The sequence below is a fragment of the Tenebrio molitor genome, chromosome 8, assembly GCF_963966145.1.
Source record: "Tenebrio molitor chromosome 8, icTenMoli1.1, whole genome shotgun sequence".
Classification (NCBI taxonomy): Eukaryota; Metazoa; Arthropoda; class Insecta; order Coleoptera; family Tenebrionidae; genus Tenebrio; species Tenebrio molitor.
The window spans coordinates 10,530,710-10,544,671 of NC_091053.1; the positions used below are offsets into that span (position 1 = coordinate 10,530,710).

A 13,962-nucleotide genomic window follows, 5' to 3' on the forward strand; every position below is an offset into this window, starting at 1 on the left:
CTTAGAACTAATAAGACCATATAAGAACCTTACAGAAACAAACAACAACTATTAAGGCAAGTACTTGTTATGGTAGTGTATCTATGAATAAAAAGAATTGGTTTATTTACATACAGCATATTTGTAGGGGCCATAATAATACAGTGTGGAATAAAATGATTTACATCTAGTTGCCGAACTATTAGTTCTGTCAATAAATGTCATCAATCGAATTGACAATTGTTACAATTTACTAAATTGAATTAACAAACGTTGGTGGCCACTTTCAACACTAGCTGTGACTTGCTTTAGTTAGCTCCTTTTTAATTTCAATCTCAACTTTGCATTCATATCATCCCTTCGCAATAAATCACATTTGGAATTTTGGAATATTTGGCGGTTAGGCTTTCTTTTTTTTGTAGAGCGGCATTTCGTATTTTTACATGGGTAATGCAAAGGTAACTAGATGTAAATCATTTTATTCCACACTGTAGTATATTATACGCCAAGGTGAAGAAGTTCATGATTATAGTCAGAGCGCCAAGATTAGAGCCCGAGGCGTGCCGAAGGTTCTAAGGCGCGAAGACTATAAGGGACTTCTTCACCGTGGTTTATATACTATTTTTTTCACTACTGGATACGTTAAAACCCTTTCTGATAATAATTATTAATCAAATTATTTTGTCTGATGCGACGATCCGAGTTCTCATTTTTCAACGGTTGCTATGAAAATCGTCTACGTTAACCAATGAAATCAACGAAAATCTTTCGTTGCTAAGTGACGGCTGTTCATTGTTGACCTTGGTTAATAATTAAAATTATTATTAACCAAGGGAGAGAAATTCTACTTCTGGGGTCGCTTCGAGAGTCAATAATGACGCCTTCTGAGACTAGTAGTGAAAAATAGTATATTATACACCAAGGTAGAGAAGACATTTTTTTAAGCCGAGGTAGTTTATCGCGAGAGTGGATTGTAAGATAAAGATATCAAATGCAAATTTCACAAGTGAAATAAGGAAGACAATAGTTTTGGGGATTTTTTAATGAAATGATGGCATTACTACAATGTCAAAAATATGTTAGGTTAGGTCGCCCATTATTAATCAAAAATTTTTAACTGAAATACCACTAATAAAACCCAAACAAGTTACCAAATTTTTAATCATTTAAAAATACAATATCAAATATATATTTTAAACTATCAGACACAAAAATAGGTATACCTATGTCCATAGGTTCCAGTTACAAATGAGGGAAAACTTCAGGTTTCAATCGCTGAAAATCTTCAGCCCAAAAGAAATCATCTTTACTAAAATGTTTCTGCAAATTAAAATAATATTATTATAATATTATTTTTACATATAACACAAAAATTAATAAATATTTAGAGCTGTCCGTTGCTATGAGAAATCTTTGGTGTTTAGAAAAAATTTCGATTTTACCACTTGTAATTTCAGCAACGGGAATAGTACCGCAATCTCTTTTTAAAAATTTAAAAATTCTGGATTTAGATAACACATTGGTAGTTGAAATTCAAAAAGGTATATTATTATACTCATGTCACATCGTGAGGAAGTTCCTTAACATTGACACAGAACATAATACACAACAAAGTCAAAATGCGGAGGCAAGACGCCGGTAATTATGTTGATAAGCACTGCACTATTACTTGATAATAATATCCGTAATAGTGTATGTACTCCGGCAAAATTGCCGTGCCGCCGGGTGGAGGTGGGATAGTGTACCTACTATAGCCACATACCTATATCACCTAACATAAGAAAAACTAAATCTTTACTTTATTATGTAGATACTTACACAGCAGATTTGTAGTTCCCGGTTAGAGCACGAACTCACAGACAGTCTCAAATTTTATCGCCACTGTTCCCTCCGTACTCTGTTTTTGACTCCTAATATTAAATTGCTTGTTACTGTATATAAGTATATGTAACGGGTGTCTTACCGTTTGGAACATAAAACAATTTAAATCCATTTTTTCTAGAACTTGAACAGCCGCTAACACAACACTTGTTACTGACCATGTTAAAGTATTAAAATTAACGCAAGTAACTGAACCAAGTTAAAAGATGTAACGAGAACAAAGAAATAAATGACAATACTTAAACACAAACGAAAACTGTAACGAAATAATAAGTTAGATGAATCGTGAACGAGGATTATTAAATATGCAGCAGAATAATGACACTAGTTTTTGTCAAATTACGTCAAATCATTTTTAGATTGTGTTTTTTTTATCCCCAGTTTGAGTAGATTGTGCGACAAGGACAGACATAAAAAATCACTGATGGCGGTACCTCTACCATGGCCAACTGTATCGATATACACTAGACGTGTATACATGGCCGTTTCATTTTGCAATTTCTCCATAAGAGAAAAATTCCGATGAAACAATTGAAATTTCCCGTAAAGTAGCGACGCCATACGACTATAATTTTAACCAATCTTCAATCTACGAGTACGTTAACTTGTCAAATTTATATTCTTGGTTAGGTAATGGTTAGTTGTCGTATGTTATTTGTCTGTTAATTTGCTTGTCACTCGAAATTAATAAATTAAAATGAACACAACGAAACTAAACACGACAATCATCAACTGAACAATAAATGTTATAATTGACAATGAGCACAGAAAGGTAAGAAAATACTTCCAAAATCTGACGTTTGTGACGTTCAATTTGACAATTTTAAATTAAAAAAATTATTATGAAAGGATCCAACAGATGTCGCTACTTTACGGTAGTTCCATGACCAACTTCATTAAACTATGTTATGGCCATCCCAAATGTCGAAAAAAAGTAAACCAAATGACAAGTCGATGATGGACAAGGCCGTCTGAATCAAAAAGCTACGCTTGTCAATCAAAAAACTCTGAAAATGCTCATTAAATGCATTATTTGTGGCAATTCTGAAAAACCTTTATTTCAATTTCCCAGCGACAGTGGAGTTAGAGCTAAATGGTTTGAGGTTCTTCGGGAAATTCATTAACATAGTTTAATGAAGTTGGTCATGTGATCGAGATGAAGTGGCGATATCTAGTGAAATTTAGAATAACCACACATTTAAAAAGTTAAATATCAGGTTATGTTATATGCCATTTCATTGCCAAAAACTGTCAGTTTATACTTTTATGACGACGAAAACGTATAAGCTGACAGTTTTTGACAATGAAATGGCATATAACATAACCTGATATTTAACTTTTTAAATGTGTGGTTATTCTAAATTTCACTAGATATCGCCACTTCATCTCCATCATCGACTTGTCATTTGGTTTACTTTTTTTCGACATTTGGGATGGCCATAACATAGTTTAATGAAGTTGGTCATGACTATCCATGACATACTTCATACGAAGCCCATTTTAATGGAATTGGAATGGCCATAACATAGTTTAATGAAGTTGGTCATGACTATCCACATAGACAAAATAAGAACATATAGAACGCAAACTCCCTATACATTTTTTGGGCACAAAGCGTTTACCGCAATCTCTTATCCTGGTGAGGGTGCAAAATCACAGCCTACTGGATGAGTTTACCTTTCCTTTGATTTTTTTTTTTCATCGCAAATTTTCACAACAAATTAAAACGCCAGCAATAGTTTCGATATTTTATTTTCAACCGTTTTTGATACAGTTCTGCTTCATTTTTATAAATATTATTCCTAAATGTTACCGTTCTCGTATCCTACCACTTAAAATTAAATTTTACACCTTAATGTAAATGTGGTTAAATGAATTATTTTACCAATAATTTCATCTTCAATTTTATTTTTAAGTGAACGAAAAATTAACATTAGGTACTGTTACGATTTAAATCGCCGCGCGATTGTAAATCTTCGCGATTTTTCTAGAATGTTCTAGAATTCATCGCGACGGAAACGTACTCGGACTTCCGCCGAAAAATCTGCGCACAGAGGGGGTGGAAGCTATAAATCGGGGGAACCAGAGACAGAACGGGGATTTTTCACGACCTTTTGCCGGTGGTGTTGTCAGTGCCTGGGGAGAGTCAAGGGGACAGTGATCGAGTGAATTTGCAGGGCCGACGAGACGACGTAGTGGAGTTCACGAGGGCCGTTGGAGACGATTCGTCTAAGTACCACCGCCCACATCGCCAAGCGGATCACGGACTTCACTACGGAAGGTTCCAGACCGAACGCTTTTGCGGATCAGGATCTCGTCGAGTTCTGTCAGTCCAGGTCGTCCCCGGACTCACCGGAAGGTGCCGGATCTACCCACCAGCAAGTCCGGAGCAGTGGTGACACCCCAATTTTTACAGGCCGTAGCTTCTCAAAGATTTCGGTTGTATTTTGTCACTCCGTCGAACTAATTGAGCGTTTGTATTTAACTATAGTCAAATTTCCATTGTCACTCATTATTTCGACGGGTGAAAAGTTCTATCAAATTCCTTTAATTTGTATATCGCGTTTAGGATTTATAATTTGTTCCACTGTTAAAGTTGCAGTTTTGTCATAAGGCGCGTCATTTCATTAATCGTACTAACTTAAGAAAAAATTTCCTTATCAAGTCCGTCGGGTTTTTATATTCACGAACGATTATCAATCCGTGAGTGACCTCGCCAGGAATTGTGTATCGCGCTCACCGAACGTTTTTTTTTGCGCGTGGTTCTTCACCGGTCCGTACCGGAGAAAAACATCTCAACTTCAATTTTTTTTTTTGGAGCGAAGGAAGACTTGGAGGACCTCCCCGCTTATGCGGGCGGCGTAGCCGAATAGCGACGTTACGTAGGACCAGTCGGCCTTCCTCCTTCGCTAAAGAAGGGATTTTTTTACTGTTTCGCCGGTACTCGTTCGTTGAATATCTGGGACCCGGAGGACCCTCCGAGGAGTTAGGTTATTCAATTTTGTACACGCCATAAAGGGCTAGTCAGGCTTCGTTGTTTTCTTTTTCATTTATATCATTATTTTCATTGTTGACATCTGAATAAACGATTAGTTGGAAGATTGTGTATCATTTCCCGTACTCCGGGCTGTTCTCACCAATTTCTCAGCTTCGGTCGGCGTTTCTCGTGGTTCGCATTGTAAACCGAGTCGAAGCCACGACTTGTTCGTTATACCCCTGAACATTCCGGATTTGTAACCGGTAACAGGGTTGCCCAGTTTCGGGAGCGTAATTTATAACGTAACAGTACTTATGTTTGAATTACCGTTAAAATTTTGCTTTTAATATTATGTTACTGAATATAATTTTGAAAATATACTACTTATCATGGAAAATGCAACACCCAGAAATAGTGAATATTTTTTGATGAAACTTGGTACAGTAATTAGGTGTTAACTAAAGATAAAATGATGAAAGTTTCAGTAACATTGGTCCATATGTTAAAAAGTTCTCTCAGTAATGGGTTGGACCGCCTCGAGATCCTCTACACTTGCGGACGCGCCGAGGCATACTTCTAATCAGATGGTTAATCTCGTCTTGGGGAACCGAATCCCAGGCAACTTGAATTTCATGTCTGAGTGCAGCCAAAGTCAACGGAGGGTTGTGCAAATTCGTCAGTCTTCGACCCATCAAATCCCACACGTGCTCGATTGGGGATAGATCAGGAGATCTCGGAGACCATGGAAATAAATCCACCTGAGAGTCATCTAGGAAGTCTCTACTAACGTTGGCAATATGCGGCCGCGCGTTATCTTGTTGAAATAGAGCATTATTTACTCTTCGAAAGTAAGGTACCACAACAGGCCGCAAAACCTCCTGGACATAGCGAATTGCTGTCAGGTTTCCCTGTATAAAGACTAGACGAGACCTGCTTCCAAAACAAATTGCTCCCCAGACCATTACACCAACAGTTCTTGCTACGGGCCTTTCAATAGAAAAAGCAAAATTGCGTCTTTCGCAACACAACACTAAATGTGGACGGTAGGATCGTATCCCAAATGATCTTATTCGCCTATAAATCGATGACATTGCAATTGGCCTTTCTACTGCGCGGTACCAAGCATTTGCTACCTCTCGAGTTGTCGAAAATCGATCTCTAAGGGCCAAAAATCTAAGATGGCGATCTTGTCGATCTGTAGTCCTCCTTCTTGGTCCAGTACCCCTTACTCGCTGATGTCTTCCTTCTTCAAACCAGGCATGACAACACCGTAACACAGTAGCCACATTTCGTCACACACGATGAGCGATTGCCCTATAGGAAAGACCTGCATCTCGCATTCCAATAATGCGGCCTCTTTCAAATTGAGTTACGTGCTGATAATGGGCTCGTCTTCGTACTGGAGGCATAGTATAGCATTAACACACTTTAAATGCTGCGATATACTGAAGTTATTGATGATAACTGATCCTCAACAATAAAAAGAAATGCATGTTCCTGTTGCGTTACACTTGGTTCACTAAGACGGGAACTGGACTGCTGAACTGAACTGCCGGGTGTGATGCTGGGGTGGAATTTGATTCCTCCTGGTGCCTCACAGAGCGGTAGTCGGGGGTTTGGGTCGCCATCTATCGGTGATTGCTGATGCTGGTGGAAGTTCCATTGGGATCGTCTAAGGCTCGTAGGCAGTAGCTGGTGATGCCATCTTCAGGCGATCGTTGGGAAATCTGCCGATAGATCTATTGGTGGTTGCAGTGACTGGCTTCCAACAGGTCGCTACATCACCCCCCTCCCAGCGGGATGGTCGCGGAAGCGAACAGGGCGTTGGATGTTGCGTCCAGATCGCGTTTGTTGGGTGTTGGTGTCTGTTGTGTTTGTTGCTGTGTTTGGTGGAGTGATGGTGGGTTGTGGTGGGTCTTCATTGACGACGTATGCGGGTTTGAGACGATCTGTCGAGACGGAGGTCGGACGACCGTTGAGGAGCAGGCGGAAAGTTCTGTGATCACGGCGGAGAACTTTGTAGGGTCCGTCGTACGCCGGTTGAAGAGGAGGAAGCCTTTAGTTGACGGTGGAGTCGCTCAACTAGTCCGTTGGCCGCTGGGTGATATGCGGTGGTACGGAACTGGGTAGTACCACATATCTTGTTGAGGCAGCGAAAGAGTTCGGATTCGAATTGGCGGCCCTGGTCGTTGGTGAGGCGAAGAGGCGTACCGAACCTGGAGATCCAGCCTGCTACAAATGTTTGTGCGACGGAAGCAGCGTCGATGTTGGTCAAGGGGAATGCTTCGGGCCACCTGGTGAAGCGGTCGATGCACGTCAGCAGATAGCGGTACCCGTTGGAAGGAGGTAGGGGGCCTACTATGTCGACGTGCACGTGCTCGAAGCGGTGATTGGGGGGTGCGAAGCGTCCGATAGGAGGCGAATTGTGACGCCAAATCTTAGTTCGCTGGCATTGGGTGCATGTGCGGGTCCACTGGCGACAATCTCTCTTGATGTTGGGCCATACAAAACGATCTGTAACAAGCTTTGTAGTGGCACGAATGCCTGGATGAGAGAGATTATGCAACGAGTTGAAGACGGGACGTCGGAGGGTTGGTGTGACAAAGGGACGTGGTTCACCGGTTGTTGTGTCACAATAGAGTGTCAGGTTGGTACCAGGGATAGTGATCTTTTCCAGACGGAGGCCTGTGTTGGCGTCTGGGCGAAGAAGTTCCTGCAGTTCGGCGTCGTTTTCTTGGGCCATGCTGAGGGCGCGGAAGTCGCCGGCTGAGGAGATGCTCCCAATGCGTGACAGGGTGTCGGCGGGGATGTTCTCGGGGCCTGGGACGTATCTGACATCTGTGGTAAATTGGCTGATGAAGTCGAGATGGCGAAACTGACGCGGTGTACACTTCTCGGGTTTCTGTGCGAACGCGAACGTCAGTGGTTTGTGATCGGTGAGTATGAAGAATGTTTGGCCTTCCAGCATGTGACGAAAGTATTTGATCGCGGCGTACACGGCGTAGAGCTCGCGGTCGTAGGCACTGTACTTAGTCTGTGCTGGAGTTAGTTTCCTGGAGAAGAAGGCAAGCGGTTGCCAATCGTTGTTGACTCGCTGTTGGAGGCAGGCGCCGATACTGAAGTCGGAGGCGTCTGTAGAGAGGGCGAGGTCAACTCCAATGACGGGGTGTGCCAGGAGCGTGGCGGTGGAGAGACTTTGTTTGCAGTCTGTAAATGCTTGTGCCATCTCTGGGGTCCAGTTGATCGTTGCTTTGCTTTTCGTTTTTGGAGTGAGAACGGCGTGAAGAGGAGCTTGGAGACTAGCTGCTTTCGGGATAAAGTTCCGATAAAAGTTTATTAGTCCCAAGAATTGCCGTAACTGTTTCGCTGTTTCCAGTCGCGGGAAGTTTGTGATCGCGTCGGTTTTTTCGGGCGTCGGTCGGATGCCACTCGCGGAAACGATGTGTCCAAGAAATCGGATTTCGCGTTGGCCGAACACGCACTTGTTACAGTTTATGAGGATGTTGAAGCTTGCGAGTCTTTCACACACAGTACGGAGGTGTTTTAGGTGCTCTTCCTCGTTTTTGGATGCGACGAGGATGTCGTCTATGTACACATAGCAAAATTCCAGGCCGCGTAGAACGGTGTGCATGAAGCGCTGGAACGTTTGTGCAGCGTTGCGGAGGCCGAAGGACATATACATGAATTCGTACAGTCCGAACGGTGTCGTGATTGCTGTTTTCGGGATGTCTTCGGGTGCGATTGGGATCTGGTTGAAAGCGCGCACCAGATCAATCGTCGAGAAGATGGTGCAGCCAGCAAGGTTTTGAGAAAAGTCTTGAATGTGCGGCACGGGATACTGGTCGGGTATGGTGCGTGCGTTGAGGGTGCGGTAGTCGCCGCAGGGTCGCCAAGAGGAGTCTTTTTTGGGTGCTAGGTGTAGCGGTGAAGACCATGGGCTTGCTGAGGGGCGGATGATGCCGTCATTGAGTAGTGCCTGAAATTCTGTCTTGGCTATCTGCAGTTTGTGTGGGTCCATTCGTCGAGTCTTACAAGAGATAGGAGGTCATGGCGTGGTGCGAATGTGATGCACGGTGTCATGTTTGAGGATGGTTCTGGTTTGCTGTGGGTTGGTTAGTTGCGGAAATTCTTTGAGCAGGCGGAGATATATTGAATCAGTGACCGCAAGGAGACGTGGAGGATTGGTCGCGGTTATGGTAGAGACGGTACGGACGCTGAGGGACGTCTGGGTATCGATTAACCGTTTGTTGCGGGGGTCGATCACTAGGTTGAAGTGGCTCAGGAAGTCCATTCCGATGATTGCGTGTGTGACCGCGGCTACAATGAATTTCCAGGTAAATTGTCGTCGTACACCTAAGTTGAGATCCATGGCTCGAAAACCAAAAGTTGTAATGGTGGAGCCGTTTGCGGCGTGTAGATGGAACTCGGTTGCGGCGGGACGGTAGCGTAGCTTGTTGACGGGGTAAACAGATATTTCGGCACCGGTGTCCACCAGGAATCGCTCTTTTGTGGCGACGTCGACTACGAAAAGGCGGCGTTGCTGGGGTACCGGACCAATTGCCGCCGTGAGTGGTCCAGTACTTAGTTTTCCGTTTGGTAGGAACAAGGCTGGGTGCATTTGGTCGCTTTCCCCTTGAAGCGGTTGTGGTACCAGCAGATTGTGTTTTCTGGTTTGTCTTGTTGTGCTGCTGGTCGTGCTGGTGATTGGTTACGGCGCTGCTGGCGGTTGCATGCTTTGCGGAGCTCGGCTACTTCTTTACGTAGTTGCGCGAGTTCTTTGCTAAGGTCGGTTGATGTTGCTGCTATTTGAGTGGCGTCAATGTGTGGCGCAGTGGGCAACATCTCGTGGACCTTGTCTGCGAGTTCAGCGAGCTTGTCCAGGGTGGAGTCCGTCTGTGTGGTCAAGATCACCTGAGTTTGGTGCGGCAGGCGATTTGTCCACAGGGATCGCAGAAGGTTCTCTGGTACTGTCGCTAGGCTTCGGAGGTGCCGTAAAAATTCAGAGGGCTTGCGGTCCCCTAGGTCTTCTCGTTGAAGAAGTTGTTGAATGCGTTGCTCTTCAGAGCTCGACAGGCGGGATATTAAGGCTGTCTTGAGTGCTTCGTACTTGTCGCTCCTAGGTGGTGTTTGCTGAATGTCGCGGACGACTTGTGCGTTCCGGAAGTCAAGGTTGGAGACCACGTAGTGGAACTTGGTGGTGTCGGCCGTGACGTTAGCTAGTGCTAGTTGGCTTTCAAGATGCGAGAACCAGAGTGCGGGCTCGTTACTCCAAAATGGTGGGACTCGAACTGTGACGCGGTCTACCTCAGGGTTGCGGAGCGCAGGGGCCTCAGTCTGCACGGAAGCTGTGGATTCGCCGTTGTTGGGCATGGTGCGCAGTCCAGGAGTCAAAAGTTGGTAATCACCACACAACACTCGCGAATGGTAACTACGTTGGCAGACTGGACTGACACTACTGGGGGCACTTGGGAGCCACTGAGCACTTCTGGGGGTACTTGGGTACACTGAGCACTTCTGGGGGTACTTGGGTACACTGAGCACTTCTGGGGGTACTTGGGTACACTGAGCACTTCTGGGGGTACTTGGGTACACTAGGGAGCACTGAGCACTGGGGTACACTGACTCACAACTGAAGCACTGGAAGACACTACTGAATCACTACTGGAGCACTGTTTCTCGGGGTCACCACTGTTGCGTTACACTTGGTTCACTAAGACGGGAACTGGACTGCTGAACTGAACTGCCGGGTGTGATGCTGGGGTGGAATTTGATTCCTCCTGGTGCCTCACAGAGCGGTAGTCGGTAAGGTCACTAAATCAACACACTACGTGTTAAGGTAGCGCCATTAGTGATTTTATATATCTATCCTTGTCGCACAATAAACTCAATCTGGGGATAAACAATACAGAGCCACGTTTGAAAATGTATAGTGTCACTAAAGACTGTTGTCATTTTGCCAAACTAAATTCTCTGAAACTGATGTCTTCCTCGTCGCACTTACGACATTTGCATTTATTATCTTTGTTCCACAATAAACTCACGCCAGGAATGTAATGGCGCTACCTTAACACGTAGTGTGTTGATTTAGTGACCTTAGTAGTCGGGGGTTTGGGTCGCCATCTATCGGTGATTGCTGATGCTGGTGGAAGTTCCATTGGGATCGTCTAAGGCTCGTAGGCAGTAGCTGGTGATGCCATCTTCAGGCGATCGTTGGGAAATCTGCCGATAGATCTATTGGTGGTTGCGGATGTATTGTTGGTTGCAGTGACTGGCTTCCAACAGGTCGCTACATTCCGATAAGAATAATCCAAAAGATATGGGTATTTTCTTCAGGTATTTCTTTCAAATTATCATCATTTTATCTTTAGTGAACACCTAATTACTGTACCAAGTTTCATCAAAAAATATTCACTATTTCTAGGTGTTGCATTTTCCATGATAAGTAGTACGGTGCGATCAATTAAAAAATAAATCGAGTCGGCGTGTTACCTATGGCAACCCATGCTATAGCATAGGCTCCAAAGCAAACACGATTTATTTTTTAAATGATCGCTCGGTATATTATGAATCTTATTAACATTTTTTACAAACTCTAAAAAACTCACTTGCCACTTTCTGCTAAATTTTAGTATACATACATCCAAAAATCCATCCAATGTTTTCATTCATTTTTTTTTTTATGAAAGAAAGTGCTGTTTTTTTAATCAAATTTTTTTTCTAAAGTAGGTACATATTGCGTAAGTGTAGGATTGCTTCCTGCCAAAATTTTGTGTGCCCCGGATTTTTCTAAACTCCACAAGCAAGAGGTTTCTCGCAACGTGGGCGAAATGTCCCTCCCTCCAGATTATTATCAAAAAGTTTGTCAAAAAAGTTATTGTTTTTGCAGTTCCCAAGTCTTCATCATTTAGGTTTGTTCTACCTGCTAGTTAAAATATATTATTAGATTATTAACAACAATTGTTATTAGAAATTACCACAGTTAACTAATAGCGTGATAGTTGAATTAATAATGATTATGACGACTCAAAACTTGAGTTGCATAGGACATCTTTTGGATCTTATCTGCATGTCCGTAATTTTGCTTGATTCTCTCAACAACAAATTTAGCAATCTTAGCAGCGGTACTACATTATTTGTGAACGTGACACAGCCTCATTTTGAATTACAAGATAGTGACATAAAGATTGACACTGCTTTGACTGATTTTTAGATTATTGAGATTACTTTGAGTTTAAATTTTTGACTTTTTAAAACATTTGCGCCCTCTTGCGGTGTGGTGAGGGTGCGCTAAACGATCTTCCAAAAATTTATTAGGGACTTTTCATTCTATAGTATTTTATTTTCTCTATGACTATCCATAACATACTTCATACGAAGCGCATTTTAATGGAATTGGAATGGCCATAACATAGTTTAATGAAGTTGGTCATGGTTTGCTTTCTAGGAACACTTTTATTTTGAAATTGAAACGGCCATGTATACACGTCTAGTGTATATCGATACAGTTGGCCATGCCTCTACACGTAGTGTGTTGATCTAGTTACCTTAGGGATATCGTGTTAGTAGCGCCATCTTACGGGTGGTAGTATTACAAATAGATCACGATTATAAAGAACGTAAAGGTCTCTTTTAATAATAAAATGTGTACAAAATTGTTGTTAAACAAAATAAAAATAACGATATATTAAAAGTACGATATAGAATTAAGAATTCAGGGAAAAGAATCCAACCACGAATCAACGGAGTATAAGTTTCTTTTGTCAAAAAGAGATGTGGAACTTGTTGATGCCAGTGTATTAGTTTTTTCTAACACAGGACTTGCATCTTGTGTTCCTGAACCACCCTTCCCTGAAATATCAACGCCACAATTGTAAACAGAAATATTTTTTTTTTATAATTTACCATTTCTAGACTTCAAATCCAAACTCTTGGCCCTTTTCCTAGATGGGTTTTTGGACAATCTTTTACATGCTTGACTACTCTGTCTACTTTTATTTACTACAGTGCCCAAAGTGACATTTTCTTGTGATGAAGTTGGTACTGTAGAATTTAAGGAAGCCTTGCCACTATTCCTACCTGAATATACATAGTGAGACAATAATCCTCCACATCTTTATGCTTATACCTCTCTTGCTGGAAATACCACATGAACTCCTAGATTTTCTTTTCACTGTTCTTTGCTTTGCACTCAGTGATTTATTTAATCTTTCTGGTAATGGTGTAAATGTTGCAGCTGCTAACTTTAAATCAACATACTCCAACCTATCACTAAACACTTCTCTATCTAATTAAAAAAAAAGTAGTGAAAATAAAACAGTGTGTATATTTTACCATCAATTTGTAAACGCTGTGACCTCCTTGGTTCTGATTTACCCAAACTCTTCTCTGGAGGTTTAGTATTTTCTTGATCATCTGTATTTAGTTCTACTTCTGTACTGGAACATTGATTATCACTTTTTCCATTAGAAACTACTTTTTTCTTTGCTTTTACACATCTTTTTTTTAATTTTTTCAATTCTGAACTATTATTAACTTCATGAATCTGTGTTTGTGAAGGTGTGTCATCGATACCAAGAGAACCATTATGTTTTTGAATATTATCACTTTTCAATACTTCATCTAATAAAAAAATATGTAGTTAAAATAAAACAGTGTGTACATTTTACCCTTGATTTGTAAGCGCTGTGACCTCCTAGTTTCCAATTTATCCAAACTAAATATTTTCTCTGGAATTTCAGTATTTTCTTCATAATCTATATTTACTTCCACTTGTGTATTGGAATGTTGACTCTTCTTTTTTATTTTATCACAAAACACATCTTTTTTATCTAAAAAAAGATATTAGTACTAATAGTTAAATTAAAACAATGTGTACATTTTACCCTTTATTTGTAAATACTGTGACCTCCTCAGTTCTGATTTATCCAAACCAAATCTCTCCTCTAGAGTTTCAATATTTGCTTCATCATCTATATTTAATTCTGCTTGTGTACTGGAATATTGGTTATCCTTTTTTCCTCTAAAAACTACTTTCTTCTTTGCTTTTACACCTCTTTTTTTTAATTTCTTCAATTCTGAACCATTATTATCTTTATGAACCTGTGTTTGTGAAGGTTTGTTACCAA

The 13,962-nt window shown here is 41.6% G+C and overlaps 2 protein-coding genes across 5 annotated transcripts in view; both read right to left on the minus strand.

Moving 5' to 3' along the window:
• Positions 1-9,418: 9,418 nt before the first annotated feature.
• LOC138137037 (uncharacterized) lies at positions 9,419-10,207 on the minus strand. The gene has a single exon (XM_069056334.1). The coding sequence runs from the start codon at positions 10,205-10,207 to the stop codon at positions 9,419-9,421; it is 789 nt and encodes a 262-aa protein (XP_068912435.1).
• Positions 10,208-12,442: 2,235 nt separating this feature from the next.
• Positions 12,443-13,962, minus strand: part of LOC138137147 (myosin heavy chain, clone 203-like) — a 305,955-nt gene continuing 304,435 nt past the window's right edge. For all 4 annotated transcript variants that reach the window (XM_069056456.1, XM_069056459.1, XM_069056457.1 and 1 more), the window contains 5 exons: positions 13,504-13,665; positions 13,169-13,456; positions 12,963-13,121; positions 12,740-12,913; positions 12,443-12,685 (listed from right to left, as the gene is read on the minus strand). In XM_069056456.1, the coding sequence (XP_068912557.1) occupies positions 12,549-12,685; positions 12,740-12,913; positions 12,963-13,121; positions 13,169-13,456; positions 13,504-13,665 (920 nt within the window). In that variant the 3' untranslated portion in view covers positions 12,443-12,548. The remainder of the gene's footprint in view (positions 12,686-12,739; positions 12,914-12,962; positions 13,122-13,168; positions 13,457-13,503; positions 13,666-13,962) is intronic.

Bases quoted from the DNA above. Each gene is read 5' to 3' on its own strand.
- LOC138137037 (XM_069056334.1), bottom strand. From the start codon at position 10,207: ATGCCCAACAACGGCGAATCCACAGCTTCCGTGCAGACTGAGGCCCCT.